Source organism: Oenanthe melanoleuca, chromosome 1 (assembly GCF_029582105.1).
Source record: "Oenanthe melanoleuca isolate GR-GAL-2019-014 chromosome 1, OMel1.0, whole genome shotgun sequence".
Lineage (NCBI taxonomy): Eukaryota > Metazoa > Chordata > Aves > Passeriformes > Muscicapidae > Oenanthe > Oenanthe melanoleuca.
Genome location: NC_079333.1, coordinates 1,208,091 through 1,233,142, shown reverse-complemented (window position 1 = coordinate 1,233,142; position 25,052 = coordinate 1,208,091). Strand labels below are relative to the sequence as shown.

The window sequence follows — 25,052 nt, the reverse complement described above, 5'->3', positions numbered from 1 at the left end:
TCCTCCACTTTTGATTCAGTTTGCCTCACTGGAGGAATCTCTGTATTTCTCTTTCCAATGACAATGGAGTTTCTTGCCTTCTTATACCAGAAGCTACTCTTGGGTAGGATGTGTGCCCACATCATCACTCCCCTGTATTCCAGAGGAAAAAAAAAATTACAGTGTGTTGTAGGTCCTTGCAGCTGTCCTTGCAAAGGGCAGGATTCTCAAATGGGTGCAAAACAAAAAAGCCCTTCTGATTCTTGGAGGGGCTGAGTGTCTGACTACATACTGAAAAAACCCATCTTTTTTTTTTTTTTTTTTTTTTTTTTTGTGGACTGGCTTCTCTGTCACCTCAATGGGATTTTTCCTCAGCTCGTTCTGTAGTACTGCCCTTCCCCTCTCTCTTCACATCTTCCCTGGGAAGGGGATGTGTATTTTGGCACCCTGGAGACCCTCCTCCCTGTGAGAGGGAGTCACAGAGCCACAGAATGGCCTGGGTTGGAGGGGACCTTAAAGATCATCTTGTTCCACCCCCTGCCATGAGCAGGGACACCTTCCACTGTCCCAGGGTGCTGCAAGCCCTGTCCAGCCTGGCCTTGGACATGCCAGGGACCCAGGGGCAGCCACAGCTGCTCTGGGCACCCTGTGCCAGGGCTTTTCCATCCTCACAGGGCAGAATTCCTTCCTTTTCCAGGCTGAACAATCCCAACTGTCCCATCCTTTCCTCCCAGGCAGCTCTGGCTGTGCCCACACAAACCCAGCCCTGGCACATGGCACATGTGTGTGCCAGCAGCTCACAGCCACTTGTGACACCACATTCATGTGTCAGGTGTTTACAGCTTGTTTGGGTGGTCCTTTCCCTGAGAGGGGCAGTGATTCCCATTGTTGCTCATCTGCCAGGGGGTCTTCAGCTCCTAAAATCCACTCCAGACCCTTTTCTCCCTCCTTCTGCCCAGGAGACCAAAAAAAAAAAAAAAAATAAAAAATCTAATGGTGTACAGATAATACTTTGAAATTTAATGAGATAACAAAAGCTGTTAGGATTTTGTTAGGAATTAACAAACACACCATGTCATTGTAAGTCCAGTGCTGATCTCTTCTCTGCTGGGGATGAGGTTTCACCACCTGACTGTGGGCAAAGTGTCTCCCATTCTGGCAAATAACTCCTGGATTTCCAGCAGACATTCCTCAGCATGGGGACTCACAGTGTCTCCAGCAGTGGAGTGAGAGCTTGCTAGAGGGCAGAGAGCCTGAGCAGTGTCAGCCATGTCCTGTGTACAGTGCCAGCTGAAGGCAAGGGCGTTGGGAAGGAGGAGGTCAGTCCTGGAGTAGATCCTGCTTCTGCTTAGGGCTTCCTGGGACACTTGCTTCAGTCCCACAAAAGTTTGGGGAGTATCAGTCTGAAGCCCAGCTGGGCTTCTCTGAGAAGCTCTCCTTAACTTCATCCTTGGTTGTGACCTCAGTGAGGATGACCTTCCTCTTCTTCTCCAGCAAATGGAGAAGTCATGCTGGGCTGTCTATTAATAGATTAGGCATCATCAGGAAGTTTAATTAGAACAAGGTGGTTTGGCACCTTGCTACTTTTCCAGCCAGGAGGCAAATACCAGTGTGATTATTGCCACAGGCTGACACTCACAGAAAGTCCTCTGCAACCCTGATCTGGCTAGAAAGTTTGTTTTATGACCTACTGTAAAAAGGAATGGGGTTTAGTTAAAGGTCTAAGAAGATTGACTTTTATTTTGAAGATCTGGAAAGATTCTTCTTTGTGTGTCAAAAGCCTCTAATCAAAATAGTTCTCTTCCAGAAAAAAGACTGATGTCCCATGCTCCAGCCTGCTGTCTCATGGCCTGGTTTGGGCTGGAAGGGACATTAAAAATTATCCAGTTTCACACCCTGCCATGGGCAGGGACACCTTCCACTAGTCCAGGTTTCTCCAAGGCCTGTGCAGCCTGGCCTTGGACACTTCCAGTAGGGAGAAATGTTCCCTTTTCCCAAAGTGCCATATCCATGCTTGGGAAGGTACAGTGCCAGAGCTGTGAAACTGAGGATGAGCCTGCCTTTAATGGTAACAAGGGTGTCTTCAGAGTGCTTTGGGACCTTCAGAAACAGAAAGCTTGTTTGTCTGTGCACCATAATGAATCCACTCACACTTATCAAGATCATGTTTTATGCCATTAATGTATTATTAACTGCTGCATGCCAGAAAAGAGCACAGCAGTGGTGCATTCCCTGCCTTAAGGAACTGGAGTTTAGAAATCTCGTTAAATGCCAAGCTGGAAATGATGGCAGCACTGCACTGAGCCAGGGAAGTAATTCCTGCAGCCTTGCTGGGAAGCACCCACAGCTGCAGAGCACAGATAGAGGTGTAATTCCACGTGCTGAGTGCCTGGTGCCAAGTTAAAAATGGCCTGCTTGGGGATGGTGGGAGGGTTATTACTTCGACAGGAGTAAGTGGATTTAAGGCTTTGAATCTTGAGATCAAAGGGAAAAGAAACTCCTTGGAATTGCATTTGTTAATCTGCAATCAGTTTCAGAGAGCATCCTGACTTGTCCCCCCTTTGCCCGTGTGCAGACGTGCAGCCAGACGGAGCTGGAGAACTGGATCACGGCCATCCACTCGGCCTGCGCCACCGCCGTGGCGCGGCAGCACCACAAGGAGGACACGGTCAAGCTGCTCAGAACCGAGATCAAAAAGCTGGAGCAGAAGATCGACATGGACGAGAAGATGAAGAAAATGGGAGAAATGCAGCTCTCCTCTGTCACAGACTCCAAGAAGAAGAAGACCATACTGGATCAGGTGAGCTCTTGCTCATGTTAGTGTTCAAGGCCTTTGAGGCTGATGGGAGCTCCCTGGAGCAGGTGGGAGCAGGAGAGCTGTGCTGGCTGCCTTGGCTGCACCACTGGGTGCAGCATGGGCTGTCTTCTGCTGGCCTCCACGAGATTTGGATAGCAGGAGGGTGACTGAGAGGGCTGCCAGGCCATGGCTGGAGGCTGCCTTGAGGAACAGCTGTTCACACACCAACAAAACACTGCTGCTGCTGCTGCTGCGTTTAGTGTGCCAGAGGCTGCTGCTTCTGCTGGCAGCTGGGCTGAGGAAGCCATGCCTGCTTGTCACAAGGGCCTGCCTTGACCTTGTGGCTGCATCCCTGGCTCTCCCTGAGCCGCCCCTCCTGCCTCCAAGTGGACAATGTGTCAGGCTTTCAGAAGCAGAGAGCCTCGAGCAGATGTCTCTCACTGCTGCAGCAGCACCTTATTTTGGGAAACTTAACATATGGCTCCTGCTTCCCTCATTTGGAGCTCTCGTAGCACGGCTGCCAAGTGTGCCTGTAACACAAAGCATGGGAAGCTGGGCTGAGCTAAAGAGATTTGTACCCACTGGAAGCCCGTGAGAAGGGGAAATAGGGGAGAAAGGGGAGGGAGATGCTGAAGAGCTCCACTCAAAGCTGTCAGTCACAGTGAGAGGGCAGAGCGGTCTCTCTCTTTATGTAACTGAGTTTGTCTGGATGCTTTGAAACTGTTTCCTATAAGCTATTTGAATATTTAAATAAGTCCTTCCATAGGCTGATTACAGCACTCTTCCACTGATCAGATTAATTATCCCCAGTGTATGGCACTTTTTCAAGCTCTGTTGTTGCTCACAGCAAAGCTGCTGCTGTGGCTGCTGATTTGGGATGCCCTGTGCCTAGAGTTTGGTGGGGTTTGCTTTTCTTGTTCCTCAGATGCTCTTGATGCATGAAAGAAGCTTCCTGAGGGACTGCTGAGCACAGAATCCTGGAAATACAAAGAAAATTAAAAATGAAATTTTAATCCTGTTAATTAGCATTGTATCAAAGAAGCAGTTGTCCCAGGAGGAGACTTCTGCCATGAATGTAGAAAAAGTCGTTTTCCATCTAATGAAAACTCTTTTACTATTTGCATCCTTTGAGGGATTGGGAGGGCAGGGGAGTGTGGGAATCAGGAATCAGGGTTTGTCGGGTGAGATCAGCACTGGTGCAGAGGGTGTTACTGGGCATTTTCCCAAGGCACTTACAGCCTCTCCTGCCCTTCTCTCCCCCGTGTGCCTCTGGGGCGGCGCAGATCTTCGTGTGGGAGCAGAACCTGGAGCAGTTCCAGATGGACCTGTTCCGGTACCGCTGCTACCTGGCCAGCCTGCAGGGCGGGGAGCTGCCCAACCCCAAGCGGCTGCTGGCCTTCGCCAGCCGCCCCACCAAGGTGGCCATGGGCCGCCTGGGCATCTTCTCCGTGTCCTCCTTCCACGCGCTGGTGAGCGGCCACGGGCTGGGCTGGGTATGGGCAGGGCTGGGAATGGGCTGGGCTGGGCTGGGCTGGGTATGGGCAGGGCTGGGAATGGGCTGGGCTGGGCTGGGCTGGGCTGGGAATGGGCTGGGCGTGGGCTGGGCTGGCCATGGGCTGGGCTGGGCTGGGAATGGGCTGGGCGTGGGCTGGGCAGGGCTGGGAATGGGCTGGGCGTGGGCTGGGCAGGGCATGGGCTGGGCTGGGCAGGGCATGGGCTGGGCTGGCCATGGGCCGCCTGGGCATCTTCTCTGTGTCCTCCTTCCATGCGCTGGTGAGCGGCCACGGGCTGGGCTTGGGCTGGGCTGGGCTGGGAATGGGCTGGGCATGGGCTGGGCAGGGCTGGGAATGGGCTGGGCGTGGGCTGGGCAGGGCAGGGCACGGGCTGAGCCCTCCTGGCCTGCAGGACATCCTGCTCCCACAGGGCTGGGCTCAAGGAGCAGGTGCTTGCTGCCACGGCTGCGGGGAAAAAAGAGCCAACTTTGTCCTGTAGGTGTCCTTTTGAATTTCCACCATGAACAGATTTCCTGTTACGAGAGCAGGGCCATCCCAAGTGTCCAGCAACTTGGGCTTGATCCTCATGTCCTGTGAAGTCAGTTCTGAGGCCTCACCATGTGCTGGCTGAGACCTCAGTCATATCTTTCTTCAGTAGTCTCAGATCAGTGAAACCGGTTATTCCAATATCTGATCTCTGGTCATCAACACCTGCTGCTTCACAAGGGAGGAGAAATGTTCTTCTCTGCTACCTATGGTGTGGCAAATAATGGTTGTTTAAGTTCAACTACTGTAGCAACCCAGCCCTTAAAAGATGAGAGGGAGATGTTTTGCCAAGTGGTGGGGTTTTAATGAATTTCAGTCAAGTTCTTGTACTTTCAGCTCGGACTCCTGGAGGTTCAGAGAAATAGCTGAGCTCCACTGTTGTCTTGTAGATGTCAGCTGTACCCTTCAATTGAATGCAGAGCTGTAATTCAGTCAGGGGCGTTTTTATTCTTTCCTATATGAAAAGATTAGCGTCATCATCCTGCTAATTGCTGATGGATTTGTTATATTTTTTAAGTGGCGGGCTGTAATTTGCATTTATGCTTTTTTTTTTTTTTTTTTGCATCAAGCAAAGCACTGAGTGTTAGCCTGAAAAACAGTCTGCCTCTTCATGATGGTGTCTCTGGAGAGCCAAGGGAAAAAATATGTTTTGAAAATGTTGTGTTGGAAGAGACACGTGTTTTCTTCTCCTCTCAGCAAACTCTCGTGTCCTCCTTTGCCCCCAGGAACGTGGGGAAATGCAGCCTCATGTTAGGAGCCCTAGCTCAGGTTTCAGGAAGGGAATTTACCCAGAGCAGCTGTGGCTGCCCCTGGATCTCTGGAAGTGTCCAAGGCCAGGCTGGACAGGGCTTGGAGGAACCTGGGATAGTGGAAGGTGTCCCTGCCCATGGCTGGGGGTGGGATGGGCTTTAAGGTCTCCTCCATCCCAAATCATTCTGTGATTCCATGACCCAAGTCTCCTGAAGATGTTCCTCAGCACATTCATCCAAGGATGTGCTAAGTTATCCCAGGTGGTTCTGCATAATTGTCCCAGGTGCAACAATGGAACCTCTCACAGTCCAGGCTGTGGATATGGAGATGTTGCTGTGGTGGTCAAGTTCTCCTTTTCCTTGATTTCCCCATGTTTCTCAGGGAGAGCCCCCATTCCTCACACAGTTCCCTGGCTGCAGCAGCCAGCCCTCTGTCCATCCCAGCTGTAATTTTGGCTGTGCTGCATTAGCCAGCCAGTTCCTCAGCTCTGCAGCTGGGACATCACTCGGGGGTGTGGGTGTTCCCTCTGGCACTGCCAAACGTGTGGCAGTGCCATTCTGCTGTGGCAGTGCAGCACTGAGGTGTTCAGGAGGTGCAGTCAGCAGGCTGTGTCTGTCTGTCTGTCTGTGTGTCTGGCTGTGCCTTGCCTCCTGTTCATACCTGCCGTTCCCTACCACTCCCCTTTTGGCAGGAGAGGAGCTCCTCTCCTCAGGCCACCTCCATGTGGGAAATCTGCTTTGACACTGAGCCTGAACATTTCAGCTCTAAGTAATGTCCCAGGGATCTCCTCCAGAGCTTTCTCTGATAGCTGGGCTCACTAAAGGCAAAGTCTCTTGATGGGAAGGGTCATTTCAGCTCACTTTTCCTGTGCCTTGCTCAGTCCTTCACATGCCACTTATCTTGAAGGAAGTGCAGGTTTAAATGCCATGAGCTCCCTGCAAGCCTTTATCTGGCCTTGCTGCACTTCTGAGTCAGCACCAGCATGCCCAGAGTGTTTCCACAGCAAAGGACAAAGAGGAAGACTGAGTGTTTGGGAAGCTACAGATAACTTTGGAAATCTCAGATTTCACATGTCCAGCTTTGAAACCTTGCTAGGAAAAGAAAAATAAAAGAAAAAACCCAAACCCTTTGCTGGTGCCAAGGTTTTGCTCTATGATGATTAGGCTGCTTTAAAATATCTCACATTAAATGCCAGAAAATGATGGTGTGTATTGTCCATTTCAATATTTGATGTTGGGAGAAGTGTTAATTTGCAGTGAGGAGGCAGCAGCCTGGCAGCATCCCCATGTCCCAGCAGTGAGAGCCCTTTGTTGCCACAGGATTTGCCATTTCCCCCCCAGAGCCCCAGTTTGGTGGGGCTGCTGCAGCTCTGGGGCTGCTGCAGCTCTGGGGCTGAAGCCATGTGGCACTGACAGGTGGCAGCTCGCACGGGGGAGTCAGGAGTGAGGAGAAGGACCCAGGCCATGTCCAGGTCTGCCAGCAAGCGGAGGAGCAGGTTCTCTTCTCTCTGGGGGCTGGACACCACCTCCAAGAAGAAGCAAGGCAGGCCCAGCATTAACCAGGTAAGCAGCTGGAAGTTTGGGGTGGTGGTATTTGCAGGGTTGGTGTGTTAGACTCATAGAGTCACTGTCACAGAGTCATTGCATTCCTCATCCCCTTCAAAAATCAGGGACTGCAGCTGCACATCAGTGCACAGCAGCTCCTAGCAAAGGTTTGGAATTTGCCCTTTCTTTAGCTGAATTCTGTTGTTGCATTTCTACTTCTTCTGCAGCAACAAAACAGCAGTGTAAAACAGGATACAGCTTTGAAGAGAAAAAGCCCTAAAACAATCCAGACTTGTTTGGTTATTTTTAATTTAAAATTATGAGTTTGTACAATGCTTTAAATGCAGCTGACTTTGGTGAAAACTTCCTGAAGTGACAAGAAGCTTTGCATTTAACCAGGACACTCCCTGTTTTGCTTCAGATTTACGAAAAAACAGAAGTTGTACTGTTTCCACCCAGTCATTGCCCAGATCTTTCTCTAGAAAACGTGTTCCAGTGTGGTAGGAAGGTGCTTCCCTGTTATTCTTTCCAAACATCCCTAATTACAGCTTTCACTTTTTGAGAGCTATACCTCATCTAATTGCAGGAAATGTAGGCTCTGCCTTTTTCTTCTCTCACTTCTTGTGGGGAGAAATGCTGGGGACACACGTTGTTCTGTGCCCTGTGATTTCTAGTGCTGTCTGTTGAAGCAGCAGTGGGTGTTTGTTTTGTTCAGCAGAGGATGAATGCTGTGGAATCGTTCAGCTTGTTTGGAGTGAGACACTAAAAGTTTGCCTGATATTTAGAGGCAGAGCAAAAGCCCAGGGCTTGGCTGGAATGCAGCTCCATGAGCACATCCCCAATTCCTTGTTCAGATGCTGCAGCATCCCCATTGCTTTGTATTTACTCTTGTCCTGAACTGGGATCCTGCCCATGCTGTTTTTTCAAACCTGTTTTTTTGCCCCCTGAGCTCCTCCTTTTGTTTTTCCTTCCAGTGGAGATAATTGCATTCTTCATGCTGCCTCCCCTGCTCCTGCCCCCCTCACTTCTCCATACCACAGGCATGGAGAGCATTCTGTTCCAGGTTAAAGGAAGCTCATTGTGGAGAGAGTTGTAAAAAGTGTGAAGTTTTGAGAAAGTAGCAGAGTGTCTAAATGCAGTGACTGAACACATTTCCCTTGCTTGTGTGAAGTGTTGCCTGTTGGAAGCAAGCAACTGTAAATTCCTAACAGGCACAGACCTTTTCCCATCCTGCCCAGTCCCTGCTTCATTTTAGCCAGGGAATCATTGACCAGCCCAGCAGCCTGATCCTAGAGCTGTGCTGATGTGGAGCTATGAATCTGAATTTTCAGTTTCCATTATTGGATTGTGCTGCAGCACCATCCCTGCCTGCCCCTCTGATGCAGTCCTGTGCTGATTTGAGGTGGATGCTGCAAATATTCCTTTTGGTCATTCCTCCTGCACGGGATCCTGTTGATTTTTGGCTCAATGGCTCTTGCTGGGCTACCAGCTCCTGTTTCTTTAGAGAAGGGTTACACTGACTTGTGCTTGAATGTTTGCTGAGTACATTTTGGCAGCTGGGTCATTACAAAGCCAGCCAGAGGCAGAACTCCTCTGAGTTGTCAGTGTTGGCAGAGGTGGGGAAGTGTTCATTTCCCACTTTCACTGCTGGGGAAAGCCAGCACAAAGAGAGATAAAATTAATCCAGCTCCACCAAGGAAGTCAGGACAGATCTCCAAGCAGAAGTGACTTCTAATCTTCCTGTACCACCCTGCCACCAGCTTGTTTTTCACCTTCTCTTCCATCAAGCTGCTTTTTTCCTTTTCTCTGGTGTATCTGCAGCAGAGAGGCAGGGAATGCTGGCAAGGTCCCCCAGTTCACTGCCCTGCAGACCTTGGTGGAGGGCCCAGGTCAGGACAGAGACTGGTGCAAAGGTGTGCCTGTGTCAGTAAAGCCACACTTGTGCTCAGGAGGAGTGGTCCTAGGGAGGAACTGGGGGTGGGGGACACAGGACAGCACTTCCCTGTATTTAAGGAATGGCTCTTGGAGTGAGCTGACCTGGTGTTTAGGATCCCCTCTCTGCTGAAAACACCTCCCTGTTCTTGTGTTGTTTCTTTTTGGATGACAGGCTCTGGCAGAAAGAGGTTAGAAGGGCTGGTGGATGTGACTTATACCCACCCTGAAGAAGGTTTTCCCCATCCCAACTGTGAAAAATTTCTGCAAGCAGTGTGTTTGGAGATGGATTTTTGTATTTCTCAGTTTGAATTCTGTGCTGTTCTGCCCATGGCATGTGCTGCACACAGGGAGTCACATTCATGTTTTAATACAGATTCCCTCTGTTGTTCCTCAGGTGTTTGGAGAAGGAGTCGATTCAGTGAAGAAATCTCTCGAAGGGATCTTTGATGACACAGTCCCAGATGGCAAGGTAAACCCCCTGCTCTCCAGCTGCCTCCTTCCCCCACGTTTGCATCCAGTAAATTCAGAGTAAATACTAAGATTTGCAGTTTTGCCATTTCTAAGCATTGGAGCTGCAGCACCCACAACAGTGTTGTTTGGATTGGTTTGCCCAGAAACACTGCACTTTTCAGTTTGAAATTTAAACCTGCTTTCATCCCTACTATTTTTTTTTTTGCATTCCTAGCATTCCCAGTAGCCATAGGGTGAAGTCCCAGGAGAAGCACACTGCAGCTTCAGTGTAGCTGTGTGGGTGGCACAGGAGGCACACTCTATCCTGCTCAGGGAAAACTGCAGGTTCCTGTTCAGACAAGCCTTCAGCCTGGGCTTAGGAGCAAAATATCTTCTCTCTGAGAGGGCTCTGATACAGCCCATAGTGCACTGGTTATTGATGAGGAGGGAGCTGTGTTGGGCTGGGATGGTCATGATGGCTGTTGTCTATGCAGAGGGAGAAGGAAGTGGCCCTGAGCAGTGTCCACCAGCACAACCCCGACTGTGACATTTGGGTGCACGAGTACTTCACGCCCTCGTGGTTCTGCCTGCCCAACAACCAGCCTGCCCTGACAGTCATCCGGCCTGGGGACACCTCCCGGGATGTGCTGGAAATGATCTGCAAGGTAACTGCCCTGGGGCAGTGGGACATCAGTGTGTGCCAGTGCTTGGGCTGCTCTGCACCGGGACACCCGTCCTGTGCTGTGCAAACACAAATTGCACTGCAGGGTTGAGGCCAGGAGTGCAGCAGAGAATTCCCTGCAGCTGGAGCTCACTGGAGTGGGTGCAGGGACAGGCAGCAGGCTCGGCTTTGCCTTCCCCACTCTGGCTGCTCTGCAGGAGCCTGGAAGTGCCTTCACAGGCTGGCTCTGCCTCTGCTGCTGCCTTTCCCAGAGCCAGCCATCCTCTGTCCCTGCAGTGGGACCAGGCTGAGCGTGGGGCCCCTCTGCCAGCCCCACACTGTGGTGGTGCAGCCACCTGGTGCCCCCAGCTCTGCATCCCTCCCGCAGCCCCTTCCCCTCTCTGCCAGGGTGATGAGGTGATCTCACCCTTCCCAGGAGCCAGGAGACCTGTCTGCATGTACCATCCCTCCTCCTTCCCTTGGGCTGGCCCTGGGAGAGCAGCAGCACCTGCAGTGGGAGAAGGTGCCCGTGTTTGCTGCCTGTGCTGTGGAACCAGACCCAGCCTCGTGTGGGTGGCAGGAGGGGACAGGGGAAAGCTTTTATCTGTATTGGAGTGGGGGGACGAAAAACCACCTGGATATCTTTGCCAGATGAAGTATCAGAGTCATTGGGCCATTAAAATGAGTTACATCTCTAAAGAGTTGGAAACTTTGACAAATTAAACACAGGCTTTCAGCTCTGGCAGCTGCATAATGTGTGTTTTCTGAGCGAGCGAGACCCAACTCCTGTCACGTGCTGCTCTGAAAAGTGACTCTGCTTTGTACAACAACAACAGCAGCAGGAGGAAAGAAAACATTTATTACTATTGAGAGCTTAACTTTGGGGACTTTCAGAACGTGTTGCATGTGCTTCTAAAGAGAGGGAAGGTGAGAGAAAGGTGTTTGTTTCAGTAATTGTACGGTGCGCTCGTCTCTCTGCCAGGTGCGCTGCAGCTTGTGAAAGCTCTGCTTTGTGCTCAGCTAAAGATGACATTTTTGGAGAGAGGCATAACAGGGAAGCTGGATGACACGTTATTAGTGATGATTTATTTTTAGGGTTTATGTTTTCCTTTGGGTAAGGATGGTTAACTCAGTGGACTGAGTCCTTGCTGGAGTGAGCTGGTGTAGCTCCGAGGTCCCAGCAGGTCCTGCTAGGGCCTGGCCTCTCACTGTGCTTTTGCTGTGCTGGGTGGCGTGTTTAAGGAGAAGGGGAGGCTGGTGAGTGTTTTTTCAAGAGCTGTTATCTGTTTCTTTCCTTTCTGTAAGAGTTTTCAGCCTGAAAAACACTGTGGAGATGCCTTCTTTTCTGTAGCATTTAATAATCAATCTCTTTCTTCTGTCTCTTGCATTCAGCTCATTTTCCCCCCTTTAATATCCGACCCACATCATTTCACATCAGTTTGCCATCTGCCATCTGAGAACCAGTCAAGTTCTGGTACAGTAAACATTTCAAGCTCTACATTTCATATAAACCTCCTCATGTTTGTAGATGTGGTTAAATCTGTGTGCTGCTAAACTGAGCTTGATTCTTCTGTTGGAGAACATTAAATGCACTGAAGTAGTTGTGGAAAATGTGTTTTTATGCTAACATTGCTGCTTGTTATTGTACAGCAAGTTAGGCTTTGGAGGATGCTTTGTGACACTTTTATGATTCAAGATTGGTGGGAAGAGTGTTTAAAGCATTTTTAAAGTGGTTTCTCAAAGATTTCTCCTAAGATGTAACTAGCAACATCACTTGCAAGGCAGGAAAACTCAGTGCATATGCATTAAATTGCTTTCTATGGCTGATAAGAAATAGTTGGTCCCTTCCAATCTTAACCATCCTGTGATTCTGTGATGACACTGCTCAGTGTGAACGAATGTATATGCATTACTAACATTTGCATAATGGTATTTCTTAAAATGGAGGAGGAAATCACACTCTGTCTATGGATTTAGGCAGAGCCAATGTGGAGATAATCACACCAAAACCCAGTATGGAGATAATAGCAGTAAAAAACAAGCCTGGATGACTACATGGCATTTTGTCTTTTGATTGCATGAAGAGTGAGACAAGAAAGGTTTGGGGCTTTTTTTCCCCCTCACAATTTACATTTTTGAGGGGACCTGCATGAGGGGCAAGGAGCAGATACCCCAAGTGTTGTTTGGTTTGGATTTGTGCTCAGAGCCTCAGGAAGTTAGTTAAGCCTGATGCTCTGGGGGCTTTGCCTCCTGCCAGGAGAGCTGGGGCCACACAGGAGCCATGGGATGGCAGCTGTGTTCCTGTGGTCTCCCCCACCAGGCTGGCAGACATGCCAGGCCCTCTCCTTGGCCAGCAAGGAGCCAGGCTGGGTGAAGAGTTGTGTGCCAGCCCTCGGTGGCACTTGGAGCCTCTTGAATGGGATCACACCCCAGCTCCAAATTCTTCTTCTCCAGCACCTTGGTGAAGCTGTCGGGTTGTGCTTTAAACGGGGTTAGCTGCTTAATTTAGTCCAGACATAGCCAGAGTTATTAGGAGAGAAATAAATAAACCGAGAAGCTGATTTGGATGGCTGAAAGGTATTTTGGGTGGTCTTGAAAGGATATTCGTATTATTAAAGCTGCCCTGTTTCTGCTCCCACCTCCCCACATGTGGATGCAGCTCACAGCAACAAAAAGTGGGTTAATGGTTTGGTTTTTAGGGCAGCCTGGCTGGGTCCACATTCAAGGGCCCTTTTCCTTTCACTTCAGTGGAACATCATGGCCCTGTTTGAAACACTTTAGCCAGTGTCAGATTTTGAGGTAGACACAGCCTCGGGGCAGCTGTAGGATGTTAATTAACTAAATGGGGTGGCTCACAGGCTGCACCACGAGGCTCTCCTTCCTGACCTGGATGGGATTGCAGTGTACTGGATTGATGGCATCCACCTGGGCTGATGGGGTTTGTTGAAGAAATGTGTGGAAGAATGCGTTTGTTGGAAGAAATCCTCTCCTCCTGTCCCTGTTCCCTGGAGCAGAGCCCAACCCCAACCTGGCTCCCTCCTGCCAGGGAGTGTGCAGAGCCACAGGGTCCCTCTGAGCCTCCTTCTCCCCAGGCTGAGCCCCTTTCCAGCTCCCTCAGCCTCTCCTGGGGCTCCAGCCCCTTCCCAGCTCCATTCCCTGCCCTGGACACCCCAGATATGGGGGCTGCACTCAGTGGGTTTAGGTCTCCTCTCTGTGTTTTTGTTTAAGACACTTTTGTGTCTAGGGACAGTAAACCAAGCTGACCAGAAGGTAACCCACGACTCTTCTGTGCCATTTCTGAAGCTTTAATGCCGATTCTGCTTCCCTGTAGTTTCTGAGGTGTGTCTCTAAAGTGAAAATACTGAAAGCAGCAGTAAGAGGTTTAAAAAAAAAAAAAAAAAAAAACCAAAAAAAAAGTGAGGGAGCAAGGATATCTCCTACATTCAGCTGTTTTCCTTTCAGCCCTTGATAGATTTCAGTCATTATTTAATTAACTAGGAATTTGCCTGGATTATGGAGTTATTCCATTTCAGGTACTCCACTTCATCCAAGGATAATTTGGACATATTTGAACAGGGCACTGTGCAGAGTGCAGCAATAGATCTGTTTTGCTTTTCCTTCTTATTATTGGTAGCTTTTTTACTCCTGGGCTAATCCAGACTTCCCAAAGCATTTCCTGTTCTCTGTGTGTTTGCTGGAGGGTCAGGGTGGGATGTTTCCACAGGTCCCTCAGTGAACATTGCTCATCACCTCAGTGCTGCTGTATCACAACTGGAAAAGCCAGGCTTTAAAAAACAGGACAAACTGGCAACAATGATGCTCCTGCATCAATTTTCAGATAAGCCATTGTTTTCAGCACAGCCTAAGAAGCCTTGGTAATTTGCTGGTGTAAAATGAAAAGGCTGAAGTATAAAAGCCTTTAATAGTGGGATTTCAGAAGTGACAGAGAGGAGAATTTATCTACTGTATCTGTGATTCACTGTGGGGTTTCTCATTAGATTTAGTTTAGGAACTTTGAAAGTAACTTCTGGATGATATCCTTTGTGTTTATCATACCTGTAATGTGTTTTGATTACACACTGCATTAACCTCTGCTTAAATCAACCTTATTAATCATGCTGAGAAAAGGTCATTAACATCTCCCAGACCAAATGCTGTATCCTCAGCTAATTATAACTAATTCATTAAAATGGTGTGACCTGTTTCCACTGGGATGCAATCCAGGATGCAACTCTTGGCTTCTGGCCTCATAAAGCCAGTGTATCCTGAGCTGCTTTGAATTTAGAGGACAGACAGATTTTTTGTGTTTATTAACCTTGCTTGAAACCTGCCACATCGTATTAATGTGCCAAATTGTGAAGATGCCCAAACCAAACAGAAAACACCTCTCCTGCTGTATTTTGCTCTGTTAGCAGAACATTTAGTTAAATACCCTTTTATCCAAAGGCATGTTCTGAGGTTTCTGTTCCAGCATAGGCCTGTTTCTGGAGTGGCTTGGGAGGGAGCAGAATGCTGGGTCAGCAAGCCCAGGAGGCTGCTCCCAGGTGGGCACACAGACCTTATTCCTGGGGGAGAGCAGCAGGGCCAGCCTTTGTTCAGGTTTCAGGGCAGGAAGGTGCTGCTGGGGCGTTTTTGCTCCTGTGGGGGTCAGGGATGGGGAAGAGTGCTCTCCTGGCTAAAGGCTCTCTGTCTCTTGCAGACACACCAGCTGGACTGCTCTGCTCACTACCTGCGCCTGAAGTTCCTGGTGGAGAACCAGATCCAGTTCTATGTGCCAAAGCCAGAGGAGGAGATCTATGAGCTGGTAATGCTGCCCACCGGGCAAGTGAATGACACTGGGTACACTGGTAATTAGTGTTTAGCTCACATTCTGGAGCAGAGTTATGCTTTGTAGTTTGCAATTCTGGTGCTTTGCAGACCATAGCAGATTGGCCTTCAGCAAAATAATCTCTCCAAGCTTTTCATCCTGTGCTGGTGTTTAGCTCCTATTTGTGTGTGGATGTGTCTGGGGAGAGAGGAGGGACAGCCACAGGCAATGTGTGAAAATCACTCTAAGGGACATTTGAGCTTAACTTCCCTCCAAGTTGTCTTTTCCTCTTGTTCATGTTGTCCATGGAGATTTTAAAGACATGATGTGGAGGCCTGAGCACTTCTTGTTACAGTCCCTGTCTGAGTTTTAAAGTGGGGGAAAATACCCTTTTTGTTTGTTTGTTATTTTGTTGGGTTTTTTTCCTAAAAAGGTAAAGATTGAGGTCAAGAAGGTCTGGAGTTATGTGTGAGAATATACTTCCTTAATTGCCTCAACTGGCTGTTTTCATCTCATTCATCTTGAAAGCAGACTTCAAAGGAATTTTGCCATGAGAGATTAAAAAAAAGACCAAACAGGATTAGTGTCATGCTTTAACTCTGTGATTTTACACAGACATGCTGTAAACCTTTTTAAACCTTTTCATTGGTGGCTGGTTTACTTATAAAAAGTAAAACTTTGTTAGTTATGGACGCTTTTGCTCACTTAGCAAAAGACTTCTGGGATTTTCAATTAATGCTGTCAACAACAACAACAACAGCAACAAAAAGTAGTGAGAAAGTGCTGGAGGAGTGCTAGGACTGTGAAGTGTGATATGGTTGGGGAAAATTAAAACTCAGAGGAGACAGCTTTTAGCTGCCGTTGTCTGGAAGGACTTTGGGGACTTGTCTTGTGTTGAGAGGGTGTAAGATTGACAGTCATCACTTACTGCTTATTGTGAAAAGCTGTAATTAACCCAAAACTCTGTCAGTGGGACTGTGCAGATGCTGGAAGGGAATGGCAGAGATGAGAGCTGCAGGATGGTGTCTGGAGTGTGGAAATGGAACCAACACACTTTGTGTGTTTGCTTGTCAGTGTGGGCTTGTTTGGGAGAGTACTGGGGTTACTTCCATGAGGCTGTAACTATTCTGTAATACTGATTTTTGCAGTGCTGGTAGAAGCAGGAGATGGAATTATATTTTATTAGGGAAACATTTTGAAACCAAGTTCCTCTTCTTTTCTACAGGAATAGTTTATGTACTGCAGTCCAAACGCTGAGTTTCAAAATGTTAATTATTGTGAATTTAATTTTTACACGCTCAGAGCAGCATGTAAGCAGAATTAATATTCACCTGTGGGCTCTGTTCACCTGGGCTGTGATTTTTTCCGAAGACAAAGGGCTGGTTTGTTACTTCAGAGCCGAAAGGCAGAGGGATTTGCAGCTGCATGGAGGGACTTCTGGGCTATTGCCTAGGTGTGAATTTGTGCTGGTCTCCCAGGAAGGATGTTAATGACCATTTCAAAGACTTGGGGGCTTTCCCTGGTACAAACAAACATCAGGGTGTTGAAGGTGAAACGTCATGCTGAGGTATAGTGAGTCTGATAGTCTGATAATGAAGAAACATTTATTTAAGAAACAAAATCACTCCTTGTGCCTTTATTGCTGTTGAATAATGGAATTCCTGCAATGTCTTCATTAAAATAATATAAAACCATTAAGCTTTTACTACCTGTAAATTAGTAAAACAGGAACAGAAGCTCTGTTTCTGGTGTACTCAAAATGGTATTGACTGAGTGAATGCATGCTCTGTTCTGTGATGGGGGTGGGAAAGCACTGCTTCCTCCTCTCTAACTCTGACAGCAGAGCTGAGTGACACTGCTAATGCTTCTCACACAGGTGGAGAGAAGCTGTTTGATAAATAATGACCACAGTCCCTTTCTTCTGCTTGTAATTAAAAACCAAAAATCTGTTCCAAACGACTACAATTGATGTGTCCTCCCACAGTAACGTATTTTTGTGTTTGTTTTTTCACCCTCTATTCAGCTGTACAAGGAAATCGAAATCTGTCAGAAGATCACCCAGCACATTCAGATGGAGAAGTCTGATGCATCCTCTGATATTTATGGTGAGTTCCTCCCTGACTTGTTTTGCTGTTTCTCCCCAGTCACTTCTAGCAGGTTCTTTGTGCTCTTACTGATGTACCTGAAAGGTCTCTTGAGCACGGGGAGAAAAGCACTTCTGGTTCCTGAGCCACCCACAGCTACACTCACCTGGAGGAGCAGAGCTTTGTTTGGAGTGCTGTGAGTGTGGCTTTCCTGGAGCTGGAGGATGTGCAGGCAGCACAAATGTTTGCTGGAGCTCTCCCAGTGCCACCCACGGAGGCTGTGGGTGGGAGCAGCATCCTTTGCCAGCTGTCACATCTCCCAGGGAGCCTCGATGGACCTGCTGGGGCTGGGGCTGCCCCAGTGCCCAGAGCCTGCAGGGCTCTGCAGCTCCACTCCTTCCCCTTGTCCCCTCCTCGGGGGCATGGCTGGGGGTACGAGGCACCTCGAGTTCTCTGGCCAGGCAGCTCCAGGGAGGCTCTTTGGCTGCTTCTCAGCTGCCACAGGCACCCAAGGAGGGTTCCTGCCTGGCCCTGGCACTCCTGGCTCAAGGGTGTCCCACAGATGCTCCAGCCCTCGAGGATGTCCCACAGACTCCTGGAGCCAGGATGTGACACATGGCAGATCTGTGTGAAACATAAAGCAGGACAAGGCTTTGATTCCTTTCATTGCAGCAGAATCTCTCCTCTCAGTGTAGTTCATACTTCTCAGCTTTCAGGTATTTCAGGTTACAGCCCTCCAGCCTGGTGGGTTTGCCCTTTGGCCTGGCAGTTACAGTTCTGGGGTGTATTTTAGAGTTATCTGTGCAGCCTCCCCCTCAGGAAGCCAATCTGCATCTTTTTGCTGTTTATCTAAATATTCTGTTTTAATGACTAGAATAATTCTGGATTCCCAAACTGCTTATTATACAGCTGCAGGCCATTGGAATACTGAGCTCTGCTACAAAGCAGTGAGACTGAGGCTGTTGAAGGCCTAAGGAAAATATTCACCAGCCCAGTGATGGTTCAGGGTTTGTATTTATGCAGTGCCTGAAAGCACTGCAAGAGTTGGGCTGTCATAACATTTCCTGTTCATTTCTTTTTCTTCTTTTTTTCTATGTGATAAATGTAAAAGAATATGAAATGCACTGGTGGTGTCCTGTGAGATGAGATCAGCTGAGTGAGGTGTGGGATGTAGCTGAGCAGTGCTCTGACCCTGCAGGGAGGGAATGCTAAAAGCACCCCAAAAAAGCTGACTTTTCTCTCATTGAGGGAAAACAGCCAAATGTGGTTTGCCTCTAATTGGCAGAAGGATTTCTGTGGTCTGTATGTCTCCTTGTGTGTTCATCCAGTGACAAGTGTGTGCTGAAATCACACAACCCTGGAGCAGTTTGGGCTGGACAGGGCCTTGAAGATCACCTTATTCCAGCAGCACATCTCAGGGAGAGCTCACCTGGGAGCACTCTGGGGTGGTTCCACTCCACCAGTGTGTCTGTGGTAGTAAGAGGCACTCCTGGAGGGTCTGGCCAGTGTTGGGTCTCTGGGTGTGATGCTTTGCTGGTGCCTGAGCATAGACATTCTCACCTCTTTGGCTGGTTCTCTTTCCCTCTTTGCCAGGGCTGTGAGGGCAGGAATTGGGGAGAACCCCTGGATTCCAGCTGGTGGATGTGTCAGGAGCCTGCTGGCATATTCACCAGCAGCTGGTTGTGCCAGGGGGCTGAGGGGGCTGTCTGGAGGTGGATTTGTTCAGCGTTCAGCTGCTTTGGCGAGGCCACGTGCACCCAGAGATGCAGGTTTTTGTTCTCCTCTCAGCAGAACTTGGCAGTGAGGAGAAGGCTGTGCCTGGGTCACCAGCCATCTCTTCCCACCTGTGTTTCAGAGTCCTTGCACAGTTTGATGGTAATGTTTTTGGCAGGAGTGCCAGCTTATGCAATCACTGTGGCTTCCACCCACTCCTGCCCTTCCTCTCCTGCGATGTTTGCGTGGAGCCCCTGTGGAACCCAGCCAGGTGGGAGCTGTGCATTCCTGCTGGCACAGACTGCTCACACACTGGGCTGAGGTGTTTCTCACCTCAGTGCATGCAGAGAAAGCACTGCACTCCTGCTGCAGGTGGTGTGAGACCCAGCCACTGTCACAGCTGTGGAAATGCCACAGGGCAGGGTCACATTCTGGCTGTGGAGGGAGGGATTGACTGTGTGTGTGAGATGAGCATTTCCAGGCTGCTGCCAGCTGCCCATCTCTCATCTCTTAAAGCTGATGACAACCTATGTAATTGCTCCTTGAGCCCTTTCTGCCAGGAATAACTGCAGGATTTATGGGTATGGCTGAAAGATGAATTAAGAAGCAGCTATGTTTGCATTTAGGCCTGATGGATTGAAGGAGGCACAGGTCTTCTCATGGAGGAATCATAGAATCACAGAATTCTGTGGGCTGGGTTGGAAGGGACCTTGAAGCTCATTCCATTCCACCCCCTGCCATGGGACACCTTCCACTGTCCCAGCTGCTCCCAGCCCTGTCCAGCCTGGCCTTGGGCACTGCCAGGGATCCAGGGGCAGCCACAGCTGTGGCTGTGCCAGGGCCTGCCCACCCTCTCAGGGAACAATTCCTTCCCAATATCCCATCTAAACCTACTCTTTCAGTCTGAAGCCATTCCCCTGTCCTGTCACCCCAGGCCCCTGTAATGAGTCTCTCTCCATCCTTTCTGTGGGCTCCCTTCAGGAAAGTGAGGTCACCCCAAAGCCTCTCTTGCCTTGGCTGAACAACCCCAGTTCTCTCAGCCTTTCCTTGTAGGAGAGATGGAGCTTGGGGCTGCTTGGGCACATTGATCTCCTCCCAGTGGGAGCCTGAGCTGTCCTCAGCCTGGTTTTAATGTGGTGTTTGGCCCCAAACAGCATTTCAGTTGGAAAGGGTGATGCTCCTAGGAGCTGATGCTTTGTGCTGACTCAGCTGCAGCCTTGGGCATGCTCTGCTGTTTTTCCAGATGAGGGTTTTCCAGGTAGGCTCTGTGGTGATGACAACCAATAACTACTATATTTTACAGCTGCTCTTTTAGTCGAGGCTTCTTCTCTCTGCCAAAGCAGAGTGTTGAGTGAGCTTTACAAATTTCATTTGATTCAGCCCAAGGAGCTCGCATGCAGGTTCCAAGTAGCTCAGTAAGTCATGAAAGGCCATATGCTTCTCACTTCCTTCTGCCACATTCTTCCCCCTCTTTTCTTCTTCTTTTTTTTTTTTTTTTTTTATTTTTTTTATTTTTTATTTTTAAATCATGGATGAAAAAATAACTCTCAGCCATAAGGATCAGCTTGAAGGGAGTCCTAAAGTCAGGATAGGCTCCCAGCACATCTGCACTGCTTGGCTGGTGGCTGATTCCATGTCAAAACAAACTACTCCCCCCAGAGGTTTGGAAATGTTTTTCTAGTCTCTAGAAAAAGAGAGAGCAAATGGTTGCCTGCACTCATTTAGGGAGTAATGAAGTTTCAGAAAGGCAAATGTTCTGCTTTAGATAACTCTCCACAGTAAATAAACAACCTACATTTAGCTTGGCACCTTGTATTTCCTTCACAAATTGTTATCTTACTGTGTCACCCACAAATGGCAGGAAAATCCCCCAGCCCAAAGCCCACAGTGCCATTTGCAGTGTGTAAAATGAGGCTGTGTCAGCACTTTCACTCCAGGGCTGTTCTGTAGGTCTCTGGTGAGCATGAAACGTGCACTGAGCTGAGACTTGGCAAATGACAGGTTGTGCCAGAAGCAGCTGAAAAGGGGAAGGAGCAAAGGGAAAGGGGCATTTTTACAAATCTCAAAAAGCAGAGGTCAGCACTCTGTTCCAGCAGGAGGTGTTGTGCCTTGCCTGGCTTTGGGGTGGCACATCAGCCATGGCTCTCCAATTCCCAGCTTGTGTCCCAAACCACAGCTCTGTGCAGCTCTGGTCTGCAAACAGCAAAACCTCCTGGAGCCACTTTTGATGGCAAGGCAATTAGGAGTCCATTCCAGGGCTTTGCAGCTGTGGTATCCTCAGATATGGTAATTGGTAAATGCACTCAGAAATTCAGGTTTATTTTAGAGCCACTTTGATAGCTGAACTTGCCCATTGTGTTTGTAAAGCTGAGAGGGAAGGGAGAGGGGAGGGATTCCTTGCCTTGGCTGCTGCCCTGGTGGCTGGGACACCCTGGAAGGGGCTGGCTTCCTCTGACCATCTCCCTGGTGTCTCCCCAGGTTTCTCTCTGTCCTCTGTGGAAGAGGAGGGGACTCGCCGGCTCTATGTGAATGGCGTCAAGGAGACGGGCCTGGCTTTCAAGCAAGGTAAAACACTTCCCACAGCCCTCCCAAGTCACTCACTGCCACATAAATACCCTGGGGCATCCCAGTGCTCCCTGTGGCTGGATTAGTGCCTCTGGTCCTCTCCCAGCCATTGCAGGAGGCATGGCAGCACTTGGAGCAGGAGCCAGCAGGGACACCAGGCTGCCAGCTCATCCCAAGGCAGAGCAGGCTCTGCTGTAAGAAGATTCTTATCTCTTTGTGACCCCTTGGTGTATGCAGAGTCCTCAGAAACACCTTCAGGCTTCTCTTGGCAATGGCTTACATGGCTTGCAGAGCTTATTCAGCAGCTGGCCCTTGCCAAGAGCTGTTCCAAAGGCTGCTCTCCCCCAGGCTGCTGCACCCCCTGCCCTGGTGCTGGCTCTGGCACTCTGCTGAGCCAGTCCAGCTGATGGAAAACTGCCCTGGCAGTTTCTGGGACCCTGGGCTGGCAAAGCTGGCTAGTGTGGCTGGGAATGAGTGGCCCAAGGGGCACAGTGGAGGCAGAAACAGGAAGGAAGGACAGTGGTCAGGGAATGGGGGACAGCCTGGAGTTGCACCCCAACTTCAGAAACCCACACAGGTATATGTCAAACAGGAAAAGACCATTTTGCTCTTTGCTGTCACTCAGCCCCACAGCATTCCCTGGTTATCAGGGTGGATATCCTGCCAAAAACCCTGGGCAGAGGCTGGGGGGTGCTCCCTGCCAGGCTGCCACAGGGAAGTGAAACCCTGTGGAGCAAAGTGAGTGTTAGGTGAGGGTGGATGGGGTTTCATCAGGGCTTCCCTGTTCTGCTGGAAGAGCAGTGTGAATGGATGTGTGAGCACAGAGTGCCTCCTGTGGGGCTGCAGTGCAAGGACAGGCACTGGTAAAAGCTCACACATCCGTAGCTGCTCAGAGCTGACCTGAAAGGCACTTCTGTATGAGCAGCAGTCAGCAGGGTATTGGGACAAGAGTCCCTGAGGTGGCAGCAGGAAAGCTCTCTGTGCTTCCCATTAGTTACATGCATTGTCTGCATTTGACTGCACTCCATCAGATGAGATACTGCATCTCATTTTCAATCTTCCCTCCAATTAGAAGATTTGGTTTTCTCCTGTAATTTTTATGATTTATCCTTTTGTTTCTTCTGTTGGTCTGCCTTAGCAAGGCAGGCATTCCTCACTGGAATGGGAGCTCCTTGATTGCACTGAGATAGACGTGATGCTTCATTCTAAATCATCCAAAACAAAGAGTACTAAGAGTAAATGAAGCCCCAGATCCAATGTTTATGGTTGCAGGCCTATTAGTGTGCTACTATTATGCCACAGAATCACTAAGTAGAATAAATTAAATAATGCGAAATGCTTGACTTGCCTTGTTTTGTCCTTCTTTCAGATATGATTTTACAGTCCATTTACTTTGTAGCTACTCTATCAAGTTCATTTTATTCACCCTGAAGCTGCACACCACACTGGAGTTCCTGGGCACAATTACATGTGTTTAGGGAGCTTTCCATTTCCCTGAGGAGGCTCTTTGGCCTCCTCCCTTCCAGTGGGAGTCAGTGTTGTGTCTCCTGGAGGATTCCTGCAGGCTTTCAGGTGCCAGGACATGGCAGGGATGGTCACCCCTGCTCTTTGGCTGCTGTAAATGCAGGATGGAGATGGGGATGCTCCAGCTGTGGGGCTCTCAGCACTGCTATCCCCGGTGTGCTGCTGCCTGCCTGGCCCCAGGGGTGGTTTGGGATTAAACCCTGCCCCAGCTCACTGGTGCTGGGCCTGGGGAAGGTCAGGAGGCCCATGGCACCTCTCAGGGCTGCACGCTGTCCCTCAGCATCCCAGGGAGCAGGAGCCAGCTGCTGCTCGCTTCTCCCTGGGGCACTGCTGCTGTAAATAACTCCTGGGATCAGGCTGGAAAAAAGCCATGACTGACAGATCTGCATTTGGAGGCTGTGCGTGCCTCCGTGGGGTTTGGGCAGGGTCACAGGGGAGGCTGTGCTCTGTGGGGTGCAGCATGCACAGCGGCTGTGCCGTGAGGAAAAAGGGCAGAAATTGTGGTTGGGATGTTGTGAGGCACTTCCTGGGCACTGTGCTGAGGGTGGCATCAAAGGTCAGTGTCACCTGCAGTCACTAATGGTTGTGTTAGACACAAACACCCGCCAGAGCTCCGTGGGGAGCGGGGCTGCCCGAGTGGAGTGTGGGGCGTGGGCTGGCTGCTGGTGGGGCCTGTTCCAGCCGTGCGCGCTGTGAGGTCTGAGCTGTTCCCTGTTCCCAGGCCTGAAGGCGGGCGACGAGGTGCTGGAGCTGAACGGGCGCGCGGCGGAGGAGCTGGACTGGGCGCTGCTGAAGGAGGCGCTGGCGCAGGCCGCGCTCAGCCTGGCCCTGCGCACCCACCCCGAGCCCGAGCCGGGCCTGCGGCTGGCAGCGCCCCCGCGGCGCCCCGAGGGCGGCACCGAGCCCGGGGAGCCGGGCCCGGCCTGGGGGGGCCAAGGTACTGCTGGGGGCACCTGGGGGGGCAAGGTACTGCTGGGGGCACCTGGGGGGGCAAGGTACTGCTGGGGGGTACCTGGGGGGGCAAGGTACTGCTGGGGGGTACCTGGGGGGGCCAAGGTACTGCTGGGGGGTACCTGGGGGGGCCAAGGTACTGCTGGGGAGTACCCTGGGGGGGCAAGGTACTGCTGGGGGCACCTGGGGTACTGCTGGGGGGCACCTGGGGGGCCAAGGTACTGCTGGGGGTACCTGGGGGGGCAAGGTACTGCTGGGGGCACCTGGGGTACTGCTGGGGGTACCTGGGGTACTGCTGGGGGCACCTGGGGGGGCAAGTACTGCTGGGGGTACCTGGGGGGGCAAGGTACTGCTGGGGGGGGCACCTGGGGGGCCAAGGTACTGCTGGGGGTACCTGGGGGGGCAAGGTACTGCTGGGGGCACCTGGGGTACTGCTGGGGGGCACCTGGGGGGGCAAGGTACTGCTGGGGGGCACCTGGGGTACTGCTGGGGGTACCTGGGGTACTGCTGGGGGGTACCTGGGGGGCCAAGGTACTGCTGGGGGCATCTGGGGTACTGCTGGGGGGCACCTGGGGGGCCAAGGTACTGCTGGGGGGCACCTGGGGTACTGCTGGGGGTACCTGGGGTACTGCTGGGGGGTACCTGGGGGGCCAAGGTACTGCTGGGGGGGGCACCTGGGGTACTGCTGGGGGGCACCTGGGGGGGCAAGGTACTGCTGGGGGGCACCTGGGGGGGCAAGGTACTGCTGGGGGGCACCTGGGGTGCTGCTGCTGGAGGGCACCTGGGGTTCTGCTGCTGCTGCTGGGAGGTACCTGGAATTCTTTTGGTCTGGTCATTCAGAATTCCTTTGGTTTGCTCATTCAGAATTTCATTTGGTTTGGTCACCTGGAATTCTTTTGGTCTGCTCATTCAGAATTTCTTTGGTTTGCTCAGTCAGAATTCTTTTGTTGTGAGATAAAGTTGGGAGGAAGGTAAAATAGGCTTAATTTTAAATGGTGCAGAGAAAAACTTTATTATTAGAAACTAGAACTTTATTATTAGAAACTATAAGAAAAAAAAGAATAAAATGTAGAATAAAATTTTTAGAATATTTCTTGCCCAGGGACAGCACCCTGGCCTTCACTAGGGCAGACAAGGTACTGGGGTGTAGCAGTTTTGGTTTGTTAATTTGATTTTTTTTGTTGTTGTGAGATAGGGTTAGGAGAAAGGCAAAACAGGCTTAATTTTAAATGGTGCAAAGGAAAACTTTATTA

General features: G+C 50.2%; 1 protein-coding gene across 5 annotated transcripts in view; it reads left to right on the top strand.

Moving 5' to 3' along the window:
• Nucleotides 1–25,052, top strand: part of TIAM1 (TIAM Rac1 associated GEF 1) — a 147,001-nt gene that overhangs the window by 96,708 nt on the left and 25,241 nt on the right. For all 5 annotated transcript variants that reach the window (XM_056497159.1, XM_056497143.1, XM_056497176.1 and 2 more), the window contains 9 exons: nucleotides 2,555–2,779; nucleotides 4,060–4,245; nucleotides 6,981–7,127; nucleotides 9,439–9,513; nucleotides 9,989–10,159; nucleotides 14,855–14,959; nucleotides 16,986–17,067; nucleotides 21,238–21,324; nucleotides 23,570–23,785. In XM_056497159.1, the coding sequence (XP_056353134.1) occupies nucleotides 2,555–2,779; nucleotides 4,060–4,245; nucleotides 6,981–7,127; nucleotides 9,439–9,513; nucleotides 9,989–10,159; nucleotides 14,855–14,959; nucleotides 16,986–17,067; nucleotides 21,238–21,324; nucleotides 23,570–23,785 (1,294 nt within the window). The remainder of the gene's footprint in view (nucleotides 1–2,554; nucleotides 2,780–4,059; nucleotides 4,246–6,980; nucleotides 7,128–9,438; nucleotides 9,514–9,988; nucleotides 10,160–14,854; nucleotides 14,960–16,985; nucleotides 17,068–21,237; nucleotides 21,325–23,569; nucleotides 23,786–25,052) is intronic.